Below are 23,420 nucleotides of genomic sequence, written 5' to 3'. Positions count from 1 at the left end.
TAAAGCATTCTGTCTCAATGCTTAGTTTGTCAGTCCATATCTATGTTAAAAGATGTACAGGGGCTGATATTCAGTGATCATGAAGAATTCAGTGAATTGCTATCAGGTGAATGCATGTATTCTGTCTAGGAGAAAGTGAGAAATCTGAGTATGTAAGGAAAAAAAAGGTGAATATTGTCACAATCAGCAGAATATACTACATGTCAGATACAGGTTAGGCTTAACTTGAAGGGAGTAAAGCTGTGAAATTTATTAATTTATATTAATGCACATCTTAGTTCATCACAGACAGTTGCCAGGTCACATGCAGAAAAATACTATTAGTTCTGTAATGGTAACATTTACTTCTCCACAATCATTGCAGTCCATTGTTTGAAGGTTTAGTCACAGTATAAAGTTTTTGTTCTTGTTTTTTTTTAAGGTAGGGCTTCACTTAGGTCCAGGCTGACCTGGAAATAACTATGTAGTCTCAGGGTGGCCTCTAACTTATAGAGATTCTCCTACATCTGCCTCCCAAGTCCTGGGATTAAAGGTGTGCGCCACCATGCCTGGCTCCACAATATATTTTTGATAGTCTCAGCATTTGGTTTTCCATTTGCCAAACTTCATTTTGCCATCTGTGTACCTAGTAGGCTATTATATCACATACATCTTAGAAACAGGTAAAGAAGACAGCTGTTCAGGAGTGTGATACTTATCAGAGCCATTAGGTAGGAAACTCCTATATCATGTCAAATCTATTAGCCATTATGATGTGGTTATTATCTAAGTGTCAGTTTTCTTGTATGAGACATGACATTTACAGGGACACAATTATCAGATTTAATGTTGAAAATAATATAGGTGATAGGTAAGGAAGAAGAACTTGTTAACTTGAATGGAAGGTTAATTGTAATTTTTGGAAATATACATACTTAGTTTAGATAAAGTAGGAAATATTTGAGATTAGTATTAACACAATATTTGATATAGTTTGAAAAATTTTAATGTTAAACTTTACAGAAATTAGGACATTAATTTTGAAGTTAAGATATCAAGTTTAAAAGTACTTTTTTAAATAAGGCTTTAATATAGGTGGCTTGTAATTGTTACTTACTTGGTACAGAGATCAAAAGAGGTCATAACTTTAGAAGAACTAGTGAAAGTATGTCAAGCTAAAAAGAGATAGAAAATTTGATTACTATTAATGTATTATCAGTTGTTTTTTTATAAGTGTAATGAAATTTTATATGATTAGTCAAAATTGTTATCTAGTATAATAAAATTTTATCAACTAAATTGTTATCTAAAGGGAAAATATGTAAAAGTAGAATATTTAAGAAATCTATTGGTATAAACAGGGAAGCACATGTTCTAACAAATATAATGAATACTTTACCTATTGGAAAATATGTAAACTTAACACCTTGATATAAGTCAATAATAAGCTTTAAGTATCTCATTTAATATAAAGATTTATGTATAAACTATTCTGTGAACATAACATAAACCTCATTAAGAGCAGAATCATTTTTAAGAGAACCTGAATTTTGACCTGTAAAAAAAAAATAATAATAATATACTTATGTCATTCTTTTTGTTTGATCTTTAAATGACTTTATAGTCTCAGAGTGACCTTGAACTCTTGGTGATCCTGCTACCTCTGCCTCCTGAATTCCAGGATTAAAGGTGTGCACCACCATGCCCAGCGATATCTCTTAATCAGAATCTTAACAACTTTTCCCCCTAACTTTTGTCTTTATGGTTTTTGTCCCTATGGTTAATTGTAAGTAGAATGGATTGTGATGGTCTGCCTTCCAACTTCCTTGGGATTGAAGTCCCCTAGGCCCATGTTTTTGTTAAAGATCCAAAAAGTCTGTTATATTAATTTCCTATTTTTGAATTTTATGTTACATAAATAAAGTCTAAATAAGCAAATGAAAGCTTATTGAAATGAGTCTTGATTTTGGTAAACAGCTTTTATTTCGGTAGCCAGAGCTTGAAACTAGGAAACAGAGATCAATTTTAACCTTGATTTGGGACATGATAATATAAATAAAGAGTAAGTCAGAATTACATTAACAACTCACGTGATAAAAATATGGACAATTAAAACTGTTAAGTTAACACATTTTACCACAGGCAACTCAAACCTTTTGTAGCTTAAGTCCCACAACCTTTTTCTATCAATTCTCATACCCTATGTACAACACACTTCAGAAGAGTGTTTTATCTTAACCATGTCCTGTCTCTTAAGACCCAGTTTCCCCAATATTTACCATATTTTCCTTGATCTGTCTCTTGCATCTAACAGTTCCTGGAAACCATACAAGACCATGAGGAGAAGGAGTAATCAGGAATGTCTAGGTTGTCTGTTGCCTGTCACTTTTTGGCTCTGTCTAGACTATCTTTAAAAAAAAAAAATAATTACTGTTTGTATCCTCACATCATTTTATGATTTCATTGACCAGTTAAACATCTTTCTTAATAAAGTTCCTTGTATCTATTATTGAAAATCTCTTCCACTAAAAAATAAAAAGTTTTAGGGGCTGGAGAGATGGCTTAGCAGTTAAGTGCTTTCCTGTGAAGCCTAAGGACCCCAGTTCGAGGCTCAATTCCCTAGGACCCACGTTAGCCAGATGCACAAGTGGTCGCATGCGTCTGGAGTTCGTTTGCAGTGGCTGAAGGCCCTGGCACACCCATTCTCCCTTCTCTGTCTCTCTCAAATGGATAAATTAAAAAATTGGATAATTAAACAATGTTTTAGACAGAGAGAGAGATGGATAGAGAACTAGCATTGCCAGGGCCTCAGCCACTGAAATTGAACTCCAGATGCTGTACCACCTAGTGTCATGTACGACCTTGAACTTTCCTCACGTTTGTGCAACTGGTTTACATGGGATGTGGAAAAATGAACATGGTTCCCTAGGCTTTGCAGGTAAATGCCTTAACCACAAAGCCATCTCTCCAGCCCTGGAAATCTCTTTCTATATTATTCTTCAACAATCTTATATTGTCTTACAAACTTTTAATTATTTTTAGGATAAATAATAGAAATGTCACTCAATTAACTTATCTTATTACTAATTGACAGAGAAACAATTAGTTCAGCATCACAAAGTTAATCATACTAATTTTGAAAATCTGTAGAGAATCATCCTTAGCAGAAAAACTTAGAACTTTTTTTGACTTTTAAGACATCCTTTATTGTTATTGCCAAGAACATATTTAAAGGGCCACTTACATTTCTCACTTAGTTGTCTATTCCATTCATTCTTAAGCACAACTTTTCATAAACTCCTAATTGTATGAAATAAATCACAAGTTGGGCATGGTGGCACACACCTTTAATCCCAGCACTTGGGAGCAGAGGTAGGATGATCACCATGAGTTCAAGGCCTCCTTGATATTTTATAGTGAATAATAGGTGAGCCTATGCTAGAGTGAGACCCTACCTTGAAAAACAAATGAACAACAAAAAAAAAGAAATGACATCTGTAAATATACCATTTAACACTCGACATTTTAATATTTGTTACATGATGCAAAAATGAACCACTCAGTTGTTGTATCAAAAGTCTAATTTTGTGAAACAGCATGTTTTACAATTCATAGAAAGCGTAACCTTAGAGTTTAAAAAGGGAAATATATCACAAACCTGATTTTAATAATTTAATGTCATTTAAAATAAATAAGCATGAGAATATTCAATTAAAATAAACATTAAAAGGATTAATGGCCATGAATTTAGTCATACATAAAGACAGACTACATAAAACATAGAACATATCACATAACAATGTTGGCCAGCATTAAACAGGACAACACAAAACAAGGAGGGATGACCATTTTTAAGATTTTAGTTATGGTTTAAATTGGTGAGGACTTAAATTATAAGAAAGCAACATCCAGGGCTTTGAATTTAAGATGATTTTTTTTCCTTCTGTGCCCATTAGCCATATGTAAGTTTCCTGGGGTTACAGAATTTTCTTTGGTTTTATCCAGCTGTGTGGCAGGCACTGATTTTTCTAGTAATTTAATGGTTAAGGTTTTGTATACTGTGATTGCCTCAAATAATCTGACTTCCTTTAAATTACTTTTGAAACATGCCAATAGGGTGTCTTTTAGAATAGGTAACTTAGAGCCCATTTTGAGGGACAAGGACTTACTCAAGTGACTAATGCCACTATGGAAGTTTCTGAGGCGTAGGGAGGGCAACAAATCTCAAAGATTAAGAGGAAGTGTCCCACATTCATAATATTTGTGGTGTCCAGTAGAATTGAATGTAGAGGGTTTCCAAGGCCTCAAATCATCCACAGACTGAAAAGTGACTCCTGCAGTTTCTAAGGTCTCAGATGAGGTGCCTCTACAGCAGACCGAGAGTAAATACCCTGTCGAGAATGTTGTAATTTGATGAGGATGTGGATGAAGATTATCACATACTTAGTGGCCTCCTGTCTAGAGTTCAAAACTTTGTGGGAGATGGGAGGGAGTGAGAGGGAACTATGACCTGGTGGATCAACCACAGGACTGTTGTAGACTCAACTGAACTCAGAGAAGCATTTTGAATTTTTTTATTCAATTTTTGTTTATTAATTTGACAGACAGAGAGAGAATGAGTGCACCAGAGCCTCCAGCCACTGCAAATGAACTGTAGACGCATGCGTCATCTTGTGCATCTGGCTAATGTGGGTCCTGGGGAATTGAGCCTCAAACTGGGGTCCTTAGGCTTCACAGGCAAGTGCTTAACCACTAAACCATCCAGAGAGGTATTTGGGACATTCGTTAAGGTGCAACCCTGGTTAGAATTCCTCATTCTCCACAAATGAGCTGAAAAACTCATGCAATCCAGGGGTCAGTGTGTGAGGAAAAAGAAAAGAAAGAAATGGCCAGGTATCAAGTTTGGATTACACAGAACCCTAATAAAGTCCCTTGAGCCATGTTGTTGAAAAGACCTTGTGCATCTTATTTAGATAAAGGTCACAAAAGACTAGAGGTCTCAGGTCCCAACTGGTAACTGTTTACTCCAGAATAGTGAGTAGAGTATGCCTATCTTCTATTCTCCCAAGGAAGTGAAACAGTGGTAGGGAGGTAGAAAGAAGGAGATGGATAGAGGAGGGGAGGACATGTAACCCAAATCCATGAGTGCTCCAATCTGAGACTCAGAACCAGAAATATAAGGAAAGTGAAAGAGAAAAACAAAGGAAAACCCTGGACTTGATCACAACAGACTGAGACTGTTTATTGAAGCACAGTGGGGAGCTACAACCTTCCTGCAGAATGGAGGCTGAAACACTGAACTACACATGGTGTGAGTTTGTAAGGAGGATCCTGAGGAAAAGAATCTGGACCAGGTGCAGGTCCAAGGGAAGAACTTGTAGCTATTTATGACCTTGCTCAGCATAAGGATTTTCAGCAGAATTGGAAAATATTCCAGATGGTTTCTGTTCCTTCAAGGCCTTCTGAGTTAAAAGAAGTACATCAGTTAGGGGAATTGTAAGTTTTTTCTGGGACTGATTGCTTTGGATGTTTCCTCAAGGCCTTCTAGTCTTAGGGACATTCATTACCCCTTTAGTTCCCTCTGGTTCTCAGGAAAGTCATTAACCATTCAAGCACTGTGTTATTTTCAGCCTAGCTTGGCCTTGAAATCACTATGTAGTTTAACGTAGTAGTCCTGCTCCTCATGCCTTTTAAGAAGTGGGATTACAGCCAGGAATGGTAGCACACACCTTCAATCCCAACACTTTGGTGGGAGAGGTAGGAGGACACAGCCTTATTCAAGCAGCTTCAGCAACAAATTTCATTACCAGTAATTGCATATTTGCTTGAATTTTTCCAACTTTAAAGATTAAATTTCTCACGTCCATATTTTAAAGCAATTTCCACCCTTTTCAAAATTTATTTAGAGAGAGGAAGTGAGAGAGATCGAGAATTGGCACATGAGGGCTTCAGCCACTACAACCAAACTCCAGATGCTTGCAGTATATTGGTAGGGGCAGGGTTTAGTGTATTATAGCCTGTTTCCACTTCCCAGTGGTTGGTGCACTCTCCTTTTCCTGTCGTACACCTGATATTGGCCAAGAGATAATGTCCACACACTGCTCATGCCATTGTTTTCCCCTGTTGTGTTGGTTTGATTTAGGTGTCCCACATAAACTTAGGTGTTCTGAATGCTATGTTCCCAAGCCAGTCAATTGGAAATTAAAGCCTCCAGGAAGCAGTGTATTCTGGGTGTGGGCTAATGGGTGTTAAAGCCAGCTTTCATGTGCCAGTGTTGGGCACCCTCTCCTGTTCTGGTTTTCCACCTTATTTTGGCCAGGGGGTGATGTCCACACTCTGCTCATGCCATCAACTTCCCATCATGGAGATTGCCCTCAAGCCTGTAAGTTGACATAAACCTTTTTCCCCCAAATTTTCTCTTGGTCAGGTGATTTCTTCCCCAGCAATATGAACCTGACTGCATAACCTGCTGTCATGAATCTCCCCCTTGAATCTATAAACCAAAATAAAACTTTTGTTTTTCATTCCCCACAGCTGTTCATGGTTGGGTGATTTCTTTCAGCAATGTGAACATAACTGCAACAGTAAAGCTGGTACTGAGAGTGGCATTGCTGCCAGACACCTGACTGTGTAGCTTTGACCTTTAGAAGCCGATTTTCAAGAGAAATATAGGATGACTTGAAAACTTGGCCTACAGTTTGATGGAATATGCTGGTAAGAGTTGAAATCCATGGATGCAGTAGGAACTAAGGACTGTGTGGCTTGTGACAGTGAGAAAAAGATTTGCCTGGAATGGGGTAGACAGTTTGTGTGAGAGACTTGCTGTTATGTCCATGTCCTAATAACTTGAACAATGTTGCATTACACAGAAATGGACTTTTCTGAGCAGAGGGATATGGCATGGGAAATGAAACTTCTGCCCATTCAGCTGCAATTAGATGTGAGGTTACAATCTTTCAGATTAGATTGGCTGACTACATTGGGAAACAGAGAGAATTTAGGCTCTTTGAAAGGGCTTGAATGCTCAAGGATTGTCCTGTTCTTCAAAGTCTGCTTTATCATTCCTCTGGTTAACAAACTGACACCTCACCTGGTATTGTGGAGTATGAGAAATGCAAGAAAGATGGTCATTGAATTTGCAATGCGGTCTGGTTTTGGTAACAGCCTTTGCTAGTGTGAAGCAGGCTTGCTGAATGTCTGCATGGAGACCCAATGGAACTGTGAGCAAGGACCATGGGTTGCCATGAACAACCACTGGAGATGCTTGGACTATGAGATGTTGTGCTAAGGAGAGCTGCTATCCATGGATAAAGGACTGTGAGTAGTGTAGCTGGTGGGGCAGAACTGGAACTCTTGAGACTTATGGCTGAATAGGATTATCAGATCTAGAGATTTGTCATGGACTAGAGTTGTTCACCCTGGAGCGACAGGGGTTGATACTCTCTGTGTTTCAATCTTATATTGGTTGAATTTTGTTGTTCTTGTGCTCAATGTCATCTTTTGCAATGCAAGGTGTGAGCTTATTCTGTGACATTGTTTTTGGAGGGTTATTTCTTTTCTTTCCTTTTTTTGCAATTACAGCTCTGTTAAAAGATATTGGACTATGTTCATGTTTTAACATCATTGAAATTGATAAAATTGTGGGGACTTTTAAAGTTGGACTTAATTCATTGTATTTTATATCATTTATGGTTATCAGTTTATGGGGGATATGGACAGAATGTGGTGGTTTGATTCAGGTATCCCCCATAAACTTACATGTTCTGAATGCTAGTTTCCCAACTGATATTTGGGAATTAATGCCTACTGTTATCAGTGTATTTTGGGGGGTGGTGGGATTATGGGTATTATAGCCTCTCACTGCAACAGGCACACTGTTTCAAACTATCACATCTTATGAATCATCCCTGTAACTGTAGAATATAGCCATACTTCTATCACAGATGATATTTTGGATGTATTCTTGTATCTGTTTGCATGGGTTCTCTTTGTAAGTTTTGCTTCTATTTTTAAGAGATTGGCCATAAAATGTTACTGCTTGTTATAGACAAGTTTAACTTATTATCAAAATCTCTGTTTTAGACTTTGAGTGGTTAGATATGTCTATACCAAGTCTTGCCTTAAGACAATGTAAATAGTCAGATCTGGGATTCCTTGTGATCTTCATTTTGCTGGAATTACACACATGGACAACCACAGTCAGTATTGTAAAATATATCATACATTTGTTATTTTTATTTGTAAGGAGAGAGAGAGAGAGAGAGAGTACGAATATGAATGTCAGGGCTTTTACGCACTGCAAATGAACTCAAGATGAATGTAACACTTCTTATGTCTTCATGAAGGCACTGTGAAATTAAACATTGGTCACTGGGCTTTACAGGCAATGCATTAATCACTGAGTAATGTTGCCACCCCCACAAGTAGCATTTTTACATGGGTACTCGGGATCCAAAATCACTCTCTCATGCTTACATGGTATGCACTTTACCTAGTTAACCATCTTCCACGTCCTTTAAATAATTTTTGATAATCATATACCAGATAGTATTCTTAAATTCATTACTACTTATATCAATTATACACATTAAAAATGAAATAATAGCTTGGCATAGTGGTAGATGCTTTAAATTCCACACTAAGAAAGCAGAGACAGATGGATCACTATGAGTTGCGGACTGGCTTTAGAGTACATAATGAGTTCCAAGTCAGCATGAATTAAAAAGAAACATGAGACTAGAATAGAAACTTTGCATTGAAATATCCAAATTTTATTCCTGGACCCATGACTATTTTATGATTACATATGCATTAAATCTGATGTAAAAGTCTCTATAGTCATTAGCAAATATAAAACTCCTATAAAATCCAACATCTCAAGTGAGAAGCCAGAAAGTCTATTAATTTTGAGCTTTGTTAACTCAAAGTACAGTTACCTATTTCCAACACATATTAAACAGTCCCATTGTAAAAAAAAAGGGGGGGGGGTACAGCAAGGAAATGGTGAGGCAATATAATTGAGAAAATAAACAAGACAAACTTCAAACCTTACAGCTATACCCAAGGAACCTGAGCAAAGAAAATCACCTGGCCTCAAAATTTAACCCTTCAGCCCTGAAAGGTAGCTTTATGGGGAAATTAAAATATGCCAGCATGAGCAGCATTGCTCAGGAGCAATTACCAGAAAATCTGAGCAACTACAGTGAAACATTTTTCATCTTCATAGCTCTATATTTGTCATCATAGGGTTTCCACCTAAGAACTTAAAGACTCTTTCCTGCCTATGTTCTACTTCCAAAAGCAATATAAGTTGATTGACCAAAACAGAGCAGTCATATCATTTAGCATTGTCATTACAGACCTCTCATATTTTCAGACTGATCATGACTACTCATAGTGTTCTAATACATATCAATATTCTGATCATCAAAGATGGAAATCTACTAAAGAGTGGCAGTTCAAACAAACTATATTAATATGTCTTCAAATTCAAATCTAAAAATTTCCTCTGCAAGACAACAGATGATGTATTTTAAATTTTTTTGTTTGTTTATTTTTATTTATTTATTTGAGAGAGAGAGAGAAAGGGAGAGAGAGAGAGAGCAAGAAAATGGGCGTGCCAAGCCTTCCAGACACTGCAAACAAACTCTAGACACGTGCGCCACCTTGTGCATCTGGCTATCGTGGGTCCTGGGGAATCGATCCACGAACTGGGGTCCTTAGGCTTCATAGGCAAGTGCTCAACCAATAAGCCATTTTTCCTGCCCGGATGACTTATTTTATATTCAATGTTCTTCAAGTTCTCAGGACTGGTCAGAACACAGCAAGTAACCATCACACAAAATACAACTGTCAAGATTTCTTGTACCCACATTTCATTTTGCTTTTAGCTTTTACAAACATCACAATTAGCCATTAAGCTTTGTTTACATCACTGCATGGCTCTTCAAGTGTAAGTTCCTAAATTACTCCATATCTTTCCCACAACCAAATTAAAAATTAGAAAATTGACATGTTTTTAGAAATTCACTAAGGTATGACTTAAAGAATAATGTGCATTTTTTGAGATTCATGTATATTATCTGCAAGTTTTTAACATTCATTATGTTCATATGATTTTTGAGTTACATGAATTTCTTTATACATAGAAGTCTGTGACTGAAAGATAAAAGCTTTTACACATTCATTACATTTACACGTATTTTTTCCCATCTGTTTGAATTCTCTGATGCACAGTGACCTATGACTTGGAGAAGAATGTATTCTGACAGTTACATCTATATGGTTTCTGTTTTCTCTCCTATGTGAATCCTCAAATATAAAATTTGGTTTGACTTCTATAAGAAGCCTTTTTCAAGTTTATTATATTATACTGACTTCTCACCTGTGTGTCTTCTCTTATACCTGGTGACTTATGACTTCAGTAAAATAGTTTTACCACTTTTAGTATATTCATTTGTCTTTTCACCTGTCTAAAGATGCACACTGAGTTGTGACTTCAGGCAGAAAGCTTTCTCACATTTTTTACATTAATATTCACAGGGAGTTGAATGTGTTTCCACATTCATTATATTCATATGGTTGCTTTCCAGTGTGAATTCTCTGATACATAGTATGCTGTTATTTGAAGATGAAAACCTTCCCACACTACAATATTCATATGGAATCTCACCTGGGTGTTCTGTAATGTTTAATAACATTTGAATTAGCAATAAAAACTTTCACATATTCACTATATTCCTATAGCTTCTCACTTTTATGACAACGCTGAAGATTACAAAGATGTTACTTGGCATGAAAAGCTCCCCCACATTAAGTACACTCATATATCTTTAAAATTGAGTGATTTCTGTAGCATAGAGTGAGATGTGTCTTGAAGATGAAGCAATTGACACATTTAGTACATTCATATAAATTCCTTTATGTTTCCTAAACTCTTCGTTTGCAAGGAAACCTTTCCTTCATTCATTACATTGATATGGCTTCTCACCTATATGAATTCTGATAGCTACTTAGCAATGACTTATAGATTGAAAGCTTTCCCACATGCAGTTCATTCACATGGCTTTTCACCTGTGTGAGTTCTTTGATGCCTAATAAGATGTGACTTGCAGATGAAAGCTTTCCCACATTCAGTACATTTATATGACTTCTTATCTCTGTGACTTCTCTGATGCCTAATAAGATGTGACTTGCGGATGAAGGCTTTTCCACATTTAGTACATTCATATGGCTTCTCACCTGTGTGACTTCTCTGATGCCTAGTAAGATGTGACTTGAAGAAAAAAGCTTTTCCACATTCAGTACATACATATGGCTTCTCACCTGTGTGCCTTCTCTGATGATATGTGAGATCTGTCTTGCGGATGAAGCCTTTTCCACATTGAATACATTTATATGGTTTATCACCTGCGTGGGTTCTCTGATGAATAGTGAGCTGCGAATTGGTGATGAAGGCTTTCCCACATTCAGTACATTCATATGGCTTCTCACCTGTATGAATTCTCCAATGAATCATTAGGTCTGACCTGAAGAGGTAAGCTTTCTGACACTCAGTACATTCATGTGGCTTTTCACCTATGTGACGTCTCTGATGCCTACTAAGATGGGACTTGCAGATGAAGGCTTTCCCACATTCAGTACATTCATATGGCTTCTCACCAGTGTGACTTCTCTGGTGCATAATAAGATATGACTTGCAGATGAAGGCTTTCCCACATTCAGTACATTTGTATAGCTTCTCACCTGTGTGACTTCTCTGATGTCTTGTCAGATCTGCCTTGTGCATGAATCCTTTTCCACATTGAATACATTTATATTGTTTACCTCCTTTGTCGGTTCTCTGATGAATAGTGAGCCGTGAATTGGTGATGAAGGCTTTCCTACATTCAGTACATTTATATGGCTTCTCGCCTGTGTGACTTCTCTGATGCCTAATAAGATCTGAATTACAGATGAAGCATTTTCCACATTCAATACATTTATATGGTTTCTTACCTGTGTGAGTTCTATGATGATTAGTGACATGGGACTTGCAGATAAAACCCTTTCCACATTCAATACATTCATATGGCTTCTCACCTATGTGAGTTATCTGATGACTTGTGAGCTGTGACGTGGAGATGAAAGCTTTCCCATATTCAATGCATCCATATGACTTTTCACCTGTGTGTTCTTGATGATGCACAGTGAGAGGTGAGTGGGTGATGTAAGCTTTTCCACATTCATTACATTCATAAGGGTTCTCACCTGTGTGAATTCTCTGAAGCTTATTAGGATCTGAGTTTAAAACGGAGGCTTTCCCACATGCAGTACATTCATATGGCTTATTGAGATGTGACTGGGACATGAATGCTTTCCCACATTTGCTACATTTGTATGGCTTATAACTTGTATGAGTTTCATAATGCATAGTGAGATGTGACTGGGTCAGGTAAGCTTTTCCACATACATTACAGTCATAAGGTTTGTTACCTGTTTGAGTTCTCTGATGATTAGTGACGTGTGACTTGGAGATAAAAGTTGTCCTACATTGAAGCAGCTTGTCACCTGTGTTTGTTCCTTGATAACATGTCTGATGTAACTTCTGGTAAATGGTGTTTTGGAATTGTTTAAAATCATCCGTCTCTGGCCACTGCATTTTGTGCTGAGTTTTCAATTCTGAGAAATAAAAATAAACTTATTACATTTGAAATACTAAAAAAAAATTGACCCACTAGGGCTTCCTAGTATTTCGTAGAGTATTATAATTTACAAAAAGATAGCTCATAATAATTATATTAATAATACTTTTCAATGGACTTCTTTACTATTTTCTGTGGAGAGTTTCTTGAATGGGGCATATCTTACACAACAAAGGGAAAACTCAGCAAATGTTTTCCTAATTAGCAGAGTTTTTAGAGACCTATAAGTGAGATGAACTTTTTGTTTGTTTTCTTGCCTCCTGAATAAGTTGTGGTATAATTTTTTTGAAGACAGAAACTCTCTCAGATAAGGCTTATTTAACAAATTAATTTTCAGTGAAATAACTGATTGGATATGAAGAAAACTTTTACTTTCCACTGGCAGCTACTTGCGTAAATGCTTACACATCATTTTAGCACATGATGGCTAGATGTTCTTCTCTACAGATATTTGGTTTATTTACAAAGACTAGTGCCAGATTCTACAACAGTAACATAGGACATGTTCTGTTTTGTTTCTAGTCTCTCCACTACCACCTTCCTCCATGGTACATATTCATGATACTTATATATTGGGTGTAATTCTTTGCCTTTAACTTTGTTTAACAATGCCTACTGTTATAAAATACTGTGTATGCAATAATGTTGCACTAGCGGATTTCAGGGATTCTCAATATCCTGGTTGATTATGGGGATCTGAACATGATTACACCAACAGCATATTAATGTGCTGATTGAGCTCCCCAGCCACTACTGCATTTCATAACGACTGTGGACCTGATTGTTTTATATTTTTTAAAATACTATTATCTAATTATAATACTAGATGAGCACAGTTTTCAATCATTATTGTTCTAAATGAAGGAGAAAAGGAGAAGGATGATGACATAGAAAAAAAGAAAAAAGTTTGTATGAAAAAGAAGAAAAACAAACCACATTAGGATATAAAAACAAAATAAGAGTAATTAAATGAAGATGAAAAGTTTCACAATATGAGTAAAATGAAAACAAAGCTATTAATGCAGATAAACAGTTTAAAAATAAGGAGAAAAGAACAAATTGGACAACAGCTATATTCTTTCTGCAAGTGGTTGTGGGCAGAAGTAATGGGGGTTCATCTGTAGACTGATATAGTCATTCTCTGCTCACTTTTGATGTTGGCAGTATATATGCATTGATGGGTGGACCCATAAGTAAAGTCAATGGCAGGTGCGCAGGCAAATAAAATTGTATTTTCATATAAAAAGCAACTAGAAAACCTTGAGATTGATATAACAGGCAGAGTCCTAAATTTATTCCATATACAGGCAAAAATAAAAGGCCTCTCCCATATGTATCAGACAGTAAAAAACCAGAAGCAAGGACTCTTAGTTCAATTCAGGGATTTAAGTACCAAAGCAAGAATCAAATACTTATGGTAAGTGGAAGGATCCACCCATATAATTGACCCTATTTTATAATTTTCAGTCATTTTACAACTAAACATGTGACATTATAATGAATGTCTAAAGGCCAAATAACGTAATCAATATAGGTTTAACATTCCCTATACCTTGAACATCAATAAGCAATATGGTTGGCTCTTCACCATGAAGGGTGAGAACACCAAAACTTCCCTCCTTTGGTTCTCTAATGCAAAACTTGATCAGCAATTCTCCATTTGGTCCTGTGAGATTGAGTATTTCTTTTACTCATCTCCCACACATAAATATTTAATGTGTAAAGACTCCCTGGATTACACATTTTCAGGTTTCAAAAATTTCAAATGGTTAATTGTACATTTCTCTAATATGAGTCTGCTGTTATGGAGTGAGTGACAGCAATACTGGTGTGAATCTCTAGAATTAACACTTGTAAGAGACACATATTTCTAATAACCCTACAGATACCACTCTTTCTCATTTATTATCCTGGAATCTCTGGTGCTGTCTTTTCTCAGTAACTTCTAAATTTCCCAGGTGGTAGTAAATATAATTATGTTAAATACTTTCTTTGTGTTAACATTGTGAGCAGAACCACCATTATAGAATTGAATACTTGAATAAATATTTTTTCTTCCTGAAGATGTTTCTTCTAAGGATTTTGTCACAGCAGTGAAAGTTACTAATGACATTATCATACTGAAACATACAGAACAAGGTCAGTTAACAAAATAGTACAATATCTAACACACATTTTCCTAGACCACCTAAACAGGAATTAAATTTTGGAATGCATAAAGAAACCATTCTTCAATATCAGGAAAAGAGTAGAAATTTCTCCATGTCATAAAAGGTGTGTGATTCACAGTAATAACATTTATCATGACAATTCATGATGAGTTCTCATCTCACTGACCTACGTTATAAATTATGCATTTACTTGCCTGGAAGCCTGTGAATTGAGCATTCTAATACAGTCCATGGTGCAAATCCATGCTCCAACTTGAAGATCAAATCTGGTTTGGTCATACAGTTCCCTGTCAAAGGGAAATAATTTGAAAATTGTGTCAATATGTTACATTAGGTGGACTTCTGTAAGATAAAAGCAGCATTTCTGCATTTCTACAAGTGACCTCTATTAGGTGAACTGAAAAGTTACCCGGTGTTCATTAACTGGAATATTTGCCAGAAATGACATTGAAGATATTTCCCTCATGTGACTGAACAGCATATATAACACAATGATTTCATTATGATTATTATTAATATTAATATTAATATTATTATTATTATTATTATTTTACAAGATATGGACTCACTCTAGCCCATGCTGGCCAAGAACAGACACTGTAGCCCAAGACTGGCCTCATACTTGTGGACGTCTTTCTAACTCTGCCTCACACATTTAGGGACAAAAATCTTAAACAATAATTCAAAAACAAAACATTAAGTACATAGAGCATAATGGTAGGGGAACATAATGAAACTAGAAAGAAAACAAATGACATTAGAGATAAGGGGAAATAAGAGAAAGTGGTAATAAATAGGACAAAGGAATATTATGGGAAAGGAGTTCAATTAAAGAATTTAATAAAAAAGGAAAGCAGGGGCTGGAGGGATGCTTAATGGTTAAGGCACTTGTCTGCAAAACCAAAAGAACTAGGTTTGATGCCCCAGAACCCACACAAGCCAGATAACCAAGGTAGTGCATGCATGTGCAGTTTGTTTGCAGTGGCTGTAAGCCCTGGCACACCGATTCTGTCTATGTGCTTTATCATCTCTCTCTTTATCCCTCTTAAATTAATCAGTAAAGATTAAAAAGTAAATAAAACAGAAAACAGGATTCAGAATGAAATTGTTAAAGCTGAGCCAAAAATTGCATTACTATTTAAAGATACCTTAGGAAATTAAGAAATCACAAAGGTTACTAGGAAAGAATGGCCTCAGGATTTATAAGAATTACCCTTAAGTAATTGAATGTATATAATAACCATGTTCTAGACTAAAACCAATGAAATTCAAATAATTTGAAGAGGGCCACTGAGCAAAGCACATGAATACCCTTACACACACACACACACACACACACACACACACACACACACACACAAATAAATTTAAAGAAAAATAAATATTTCCATAAATCAACACAGGACTATAATGTATCAAGTAATGTTATATATAACAGAGGGCCTTAATGTACTTATCCATCACTCTTCAAATCTCAGTGATGAAATATAGCTTACTGGTAGAACACTTTTCCAGGATGTATGAACTGCTAAGTTCAATTCAAAGGATAAAGAAAAAAAGGGGGGGGGGTAAAACCTTAGCCTAAGATATATGAACAGTACAGTAAACAAAGTCCATACAAGTCACAAGAGAGAGTAGAAAAATGTCCTTGTCTGGAGGTGAAATGTATAGAAAAAAAAAAGACTCTAAGGAGAAATTGATCCAGGAGTGGTGGCACACCCCTTCACCACAAACAATTGGGTACCTGAGGTAGGAAAATTACTAAGATTTTCAGGGCATACTTGGCAACAGAGTGAACTCCAGGATACACTAGGGTAGAGCGAGATCCAGTCTCCAAATAAAAAGAAAACATTAACCATGGTGGTATGAATGTAACTGTAGGGTATTATATGAAGTAATAAAGCTATTTCCTCTGGTTATGAATTGACTGTCATCATCTCAAATCAGAGCATCTCTCCTGACCTCCGAGAGATTTTCATCACAGTCATTTCAAAGAAATCAAGAATGCTGAAACACTTACATAAGTCTATGATAATGGAAATAGACAATCAACACTCAACAACCAGAATTAAATTCTATACATTTCTCACTTGATATTCTAATTGGTAATGTGTAAAGAAGCAATAGTGAACACATGAGGGTTTTCATTTATTTGGCAAAAAAAAAGGTGTATCAGAGAAGAATTTGCTTCCTAACTAAACCAATAAGCTCACTCAGAAAGGAGAATTTATAATTTTCCGTTAGGTTATCACATCCCTTTATAATTAAAGTGAATAGATATGTTTTCCATCCACCCCCCCAAAATGGATGGGGTATAAATGAAATATGACAAACACAGAAACAAAAATCCTGCATGTTATTATACTTACAATTCCAAGTTTACATAATAGACGTAGAAAGTATAACAAATAATTACAATGTGGAAAATGAGTAGAAGAAAGGAGATAGAATGATTATAGTTAGAATTAACTGGGTCCATTGGGAAGAAATAACTTCTTATGTTGTATAGCACAGAAGTAAATTAGCATGCTTCTAGCAACAATTATATTTATATTTCAAAATAGCTACTAGAAGTTTTGAGTGTTCCCCATACAACTAATGCCTGATCTGACAGACTCTTGTCATTTCATGTGTGTACTCTAAACCCACTTTGTTCTATATAATATGTTCTATTAAGTATGTCAGTTTAAGAGTATAATAACAAAACAATACTAAATATTAGTAATCATAACAATATTCATCAACCAAAAAGAAAGGAATTGCTACTCAGAAACTCACGGGAGTTTAGCTCACCCAAGAACATCAGGCTGCTGTAGTTCTCCAGCATCACATCTCTGTAGAGGTTCTGCTGAACAACATCCAGGTGCTGCCACTCTTGCCAGGTGAAGTCCACAGCGACGTCTTCAAATGACACCAGTTGCTATAATGAGATATTTCTCTTCAACCCAAGACTACAAAGAGGGTCTAGTAAACTGGACTTCATGATTCTGTGTGTATCTTGGTACAGACTTATTCAGTAAGCACAAAGTTTATATGCTGTATCATGGAAGAAAAGACTCAAGACTAATATCATTCCTGTATATTGCTATAGTGATTCAAGAAAATCAGGTTTTGTTTTTTTGGTTTTTTTTTTTTTTTGTTATTGTTGTTGCTTGTTTGTTTATGTGTTTTGAGTTAGGGTTTCATTGTATCCCCAACCAACCTGGAATTCACTATGTAATCTCAGGTTTGCCTCAAACTCACAGCAATCCTCCTTCTTCAGACTCTTAAGTGCTATGATTAAAGGCTTGTGGCACCATTCCTGGTGTAAGATTAATATTTTTTTTTAATTTTTTATTTATTTATTTGAGAGCGACAGATACAGAGAGAAAGACAGATAGAGAGAGGGAGGGAGAGAGGGAGAATGGGTGCGCCAGGGCTTCCAGCCTCTGCAAACGAACTCCAGACGCATGCACCCCCTTGTGCATCTGGCTAACGTGGGACCTGGGGAACCAAGCCTCGAACCAGGGTCCTTAGGCTTCACAGGCAAGTGCTTAAACACTAAGCTATCTCTCCAGCCCAGATTCTTATGATTTTTAATGAAAATATAATGGAATGGAAAGGCATATATTAGGGCTTGAATCATAACATTGTGGTGTACTGCCTGCCCAGAAGATACAAGGCTATGGGTTCAATTCTTAACACTAATAGTGGAATACAAGCTCTTAATAAAGTTGAGGATTTTGACTCCATTAGGATGGAGTCTGATCAATGACGCGGTCATGATAAATATGGAAAAACTGAAAGGATTCTGTGCAAACAACCAAATATTAACTCAAAATCAAATACATTATAAACAATAAGTTAAAGGTGTTTTGCCACCAATGTACCATGTTGCATAAGTCAACTTTACTGTAGTTCATGTTGGGAGTCAAGACAAGCACATTGCACTGTGCATGCCCCGATGCCATGCAACTGCAATCCAATGAACACACACAATCTGAAACATCTTGGTTCACATGTATGTTACAAATAGTGCTTGCTAATAGAGTAGGACTTTTTCTCTTCTCTTGAAACTTAATGATTTACTAACAGAGAAATGGTATATAAAGCCTATTTCTTTCCTAGCTAGTAATTTATGTTAAAATAGAGATAGCAGATATACTTTAAAGAAAGATATTGTTGTACACAGAACCAATGAATTGTTATTAGAAATACTCAGGTCAGGGTAGGTTGTCTTCCACTGACTATTAGCCATAAAATCCAATGATGTCAGAGAATACTTCAAGCATTGCCAAGACCCTTAGTTATCCTTCAGAACCAGGTGATAAGACTCTATTACTAAGGACACCACATGTGTGAGATGCAGTGCTCTGGGAAATCAAGCTGCAGCAAAGATGGAAGCCTTCTCCCAGTTAGCTGGCTATCAATGTACTAGGAAGAGCTAAGAAACCTGTTGGGAGAGAAAAGTAATCAATAGTGTTACCCTGTGGTGACCATGCAAGTTTTATTGATGGTCAACCAGGTCAAACATATCAGTTAGTACAATAGTGCTATGTCCTTTATGAGGGAGACCAAATGGTCTCTCATTAGACTTGAAGCCCTCTCCGTAAGAGGGAATTTCTACCTGGTACTGAATATTTAATCAAAAGCACCTAGCTGAGGAGGGGGAGGGTGTTCCTATTGCTTTCACACTGCTGGTAAAAAACAAAACAAAACAAAACAAAAACAGTGAACCAAGAGCAGCATGTGGGGGAAAGGGGGTTTATTTTGGCTTACAGACTTGAGGTGAAGCTCCAAAGTGGCAGGCGAAAATAATGTAACCAGTAGAGTGTGGACATCACCTCCTGGACAACATTAGGTGCAGAACAAACACTGGCAAGGTAAAGGTGGCTAAAAATACAGTGCCTCCAGGAGGCTTCAATTGTCAAATTGCCTGTGTTTTGTTCCACTCAGCCTACTTGAGTACTCTCATATCAGGCAAAACAAACACCTAGGGTTACTTTTGTAGATACTCTGAGAGTCTGGAGAGCCACACGTAGCACCTTAAGCTCCTACACTGAATGTATATACCATCAGATTGATTGAAACATGTAATAATACTGTAGCTAACTAGAAAATTCAAGCACTAAAGTAATCCAAGATGAAATAGATATACATATTATAAGACAAGAAACACCAAAACTCAAGGCAATATAAATTCACAAGAGTATTAATGCATCAGAAATGACCAGTGAGAATGAGTTAGAGGAAATGCCTGAGAAAGATTTCAAAAGAATGATTATAAACATGCTCAAAGAAGTCAAAGAAGAAATCAAAGTAATTAAAGAGGAAATCAAAAAAGACACAGGACACTAATTTAATGAAATAAGGTGGTCAATGCAAGACATAAATAAGGAAATAGAAATAATCAAGGAAAACCAGTCAAAATTACTAGCAATGAAGAACACAGTTAATGAAATAAAAAAAAAACTCTGAAGCAAATCTCACCAGTAGAATTGATGAAGGAGAGGACAGAATAACTAAGCTAGAAGACCAGATGGCAGATCTAATACAGTCCAACAAAGAGAAAGACAAACTAATAGGAAAGTATGAATGGGAATTTCAAGATATTTGGGACACTATGAAAAGATCAAACATAAGAATTCAGGGTATAGTAGAAGGAAAAGAATTTTACTCAAAAGGCATAGTAGGCATCTTCAACAAAATCATAGAAGAAAACTTCCCCAAAATTGGGAAAGAGGTGCCAATGCATATACAAGAATCCTTTAGAACACTAACCAGACAAAACATGGAAAGAACCTCTCCTTGCCATATTATAATCAAACTACCAAACACACAAACCAAAGAAAAAATATTGAAAGCAGGTAGACAGAAAAACCAAGTTACCTACAAAGCCAAGCCTATCAGGATCACAGCAGATTACTCAACACAAACTCAGAAGTGTTGGATATTCGTTTCTCACACCCCAAAAACTTTTAAATTTTTGAGTTAAGGCCAGAGGCTAATAAAGCCAAGACTTCACTTATTCTCCTTCTTGCTTTTCCTTCTAGCATTTAGTAACTAAAAATGTTGATTTTTACTTTCTGGCCATATACACAGGAAAATGAAGACAGTATCTGTAAGCACATCACCTGTGATTAGAAAATCAGCATGGAGAGGTGAATACACTCGTGGGTTACACACTGGAGCTGGCTTTGCACTGTGGCCTGGCGAACCATCAGGGGTTCTTACAGTGCCACTGGGAAGCTCACATGGACCCTCTACCTGGTCTGACCCTCCTACCTGATGCTGAGAGGTCTGACTTACAAGCAGATCACCATGTTCGCCTCCCCCACCATCATCTCACCAAGTACAGACCCAGGAAAATGAACTCTGCTGCTACCTCCACACCATTTGCACCTCCCCACATTAAGTTTAAATTTTTCCCAATGTTCTGGTAGATCTGCAACATTGCAACATCAGGGCTGTTCCACATGCTCCAGGCATGAGGGGGGAGGCAGACGTATCCCCAATTCCTAACTGGAGGTTGGCTTGCAGAAGTGAGTGGGATACAGCTGTACAGAAGCAGGGATTTTGCAGCTCACAGGGATCTTTCCTTTCACCTACCCATAGAGCAGATGCAGTTTTCCTGGGGCCTGAGGGGGCCTCATGGGTCAAGGTGACTCCTGGCCAGAAGACCCCACATGTCCACTGTGTGTGCCTGACAACACTATGTCAACCCACAGGGATTGACTGCACTCAGGCCTCGGTTCTGCAGCCCTTCCCTGCTTCCCTTGCTCTTCCTTCCTTTCATCCTCCCTTTCTCATCTTCCTTTTCCCTTTGTTTCTCCATTCCTTCTTTCTCTCCCACTCTGCCTTATTCCTTCCATTCCTCTTTCCCACCTTCTTTGTTTCCTTCCTTCAGTTCTGCCTTCCTTCTTTTCTTCTTTCCATTTTTCTCCATTTTCCTTCCTGCCTTCGATTCTCCTTTTGTCACTCTTTTTCTTTCCTTCCTTCTTCCTTCTCCTCCTTTTCCCCTCTTTTTCCTTCACACCTTCATTCCTTCCCTCTATTGTTCACCGTTTAACCCTCTTTACCTTCCTTTCTTTGCTCTTTTTCCCCAATTTCCCTTATCCAATTTTTCTCCTGTCTCCCTTTCCTCTATTCCTTTCTTTCTCCCCTTTATCTCCCACTCTCCTTTTTTTCTTGTTCTTTTGTTTTGATACAGGGTCTCTATACCCTTATCACTCCTACCTCACCCTACCACTGGGGTTACAGGAGTGCACCACACCCAGCTTTTTTTTGGGGGGGGGAGGAAGGCATGAGTGTGTGTGTGTGTGTGTGTGTGTGTGTGTGTGTGTGTGTGTGTGTTGTCTGTGTGGATGGATTCATGTTCCAGGGTGGAGCTCTGGAACTGGGTGAGAGCCGAGGCCAGCCCATCCCCGGGTTCCTCACGGAGCCTCCGGGGCAGCCCAGCGGCCCCTCAGCCCAGCGCGATCCCCCTACCTGCTGCGGAGCGCTCACGCTCTCGCTCCCGCACAGACCCGCCACGGCCGCCTCCTCTGCCATCCCGAAGGGGAGTCTCAGTAAAAGGAACTCCGCTGCTCCCTCTGCACTGATCACGCCGTCTGCCGTTCACTTTACAGTTTGCTGAGTGCTGTCCTTGGCCTCAGACACGCCACTGCTGCCTCCTCCGCCCCGCCGAGCTGCTGGAGAGGTTCAGGAGAAAGAACTCCGCGCTCCCGCCATTTTAAAGTTGACTGTTTCCCTAAGCGTGTTCTGGTTGAGCCGCAGCACTGTGACGTCACGGAAGGTTCCACTTGCCTGTCAGGCAGGGGAGGCCGGAGCCGTCCACTGGTCAGGAAGGGAGGGGGGCTGGCAGAACATGAGTGCGGTGCAGCGATACAGAAGCAGGGACTTTGCAGCTAATACAGCTTGTGCTCCCCGCCCCCTAACACTCTGAGAGCAGATGCAGGAGCTCCTGGACCTGAGGTGCAGCCATGTGTACTGACAGACCACCAGCTTCCACCAACCCAAGGAATAAACTTGTCTTTAGATAGCATTCGAAGCCCTGGTGGAGATTTTCATGCTTTGCTAAAATCCTACCTGGTGGTCAACCAATGTATTTGAAAAGCACCTTAACTTATGACTTGATTTATGAAACTATAAAAACTTCATGAAGGGCTGGAGAGATGGCTTAGCGGTTAAGCGCTTGCCTGTGAAGCCTAAGGACCCCGGTTCGAGGCTCAGTTCCCCAGGTCCCAAGTTAGCCAGATGCACAAGGGGGTGCACGCGTCTGGAGTTCGTTTGCAGAGGCTGGAAGCCCTGGCGCACCCATTCTCTCTCTCTGTCTATCTGTTTTGCTCTCTGTGTCTGTAACTCTCAAATAATTAATAAATAAGTAAACTTCATGAAACTGTTAACACATTTGAACATGGAATACAGGTAACCTAAATCTGTGTTCCTGGGCCATGGTCACTCATATTTGGCCATAGACTAAACAATCCCTAATCCCCTTTGAGGTGACAGCTCTGTCTTCTTCATGGACACTGGTGTGCAGCTGTGCTGAAGCAGGGACTTTGCAGTTCGCAGAACCTGTGTCCCACCCCACACATACCCAGAGAGC

General features: G+C 37.9%; 1 protein-coding gene across 1 annotated transcript; it reads right to left on the bottom strand.

Moving 5' to 3' along the window:
• Positions 1–11,032: 11,032 nt before the first annotated feature.
• Positions 11,033–22,363, bottom strand: LOC123457448 (zinc finger protein 420-like). Its single transcript, XM_045141353.1, has 3 exons — positions 22,301–22,363; positions 17,612–17,753; positions 11,033–12,639 (listed from the first exon to the last, which is right to left on the bottom strand). Exons 1-3 carry the CDS (start codon positions 22,361–22,363, stop codon positions 11,033–11,035), a joined length of 1,812 nt encoding a protein of 603 aa, XP_044997288.1.
• Between the last annotated feature and the right edge of the window lie 1,057 nt (positions 22,364–23,420).

The sequence above is a fragment of the Jaculus jaculus genome, unplaced genomic scaffold, assembly GCF_020740685.1.
Source record: "Jaculus jaculus isolate mJacJac1 unplaced genomic scaffold, mJacJac1.mat.Y.cur mat_scaffold_50_1_766167_arrow_ctg1, whole genome shotgun sequence".
NCBI lineage: Eukaryota > Metazoa > Chordata > Mammalia > Rodentia > Dipodidae > Jaculus > Jaculus jaculus.
The sequence above is the reverse complement of the archived record's forward strand: the minus strand, read 5'-3'. Positions and strand labels throughout refer to the sequence as shown.

What these genes read in the sequence shown, in the direction of transcription:
- LOC123457448 (XM_045141353.1), bottom strand. Translation starts at nt 22,363, where the DNA reads ATGGCAGAGGAGGCGGCCGTGGCGGGTCTGTGCGGGAGCGAGAGCGTG. An exon ending in GCGTGAGCGCTCCGCAGCAG is followed by an intron (nt 17,754 to 22,300) that starts GTAGGGGGATCG and finishes ATCTCATTATAG; the next exon opens with CAACTGGTGTCATTTGAAGA. An exon ending in CTTGGGTGAGCTAAACTCCC is followed by an intron (nt 12,640 to 17,611) that starts GTGAGTTTCTGA and finishes TTTATTTCTCAG; the next exon opens with AATTGAAAACTCAGCACAAA.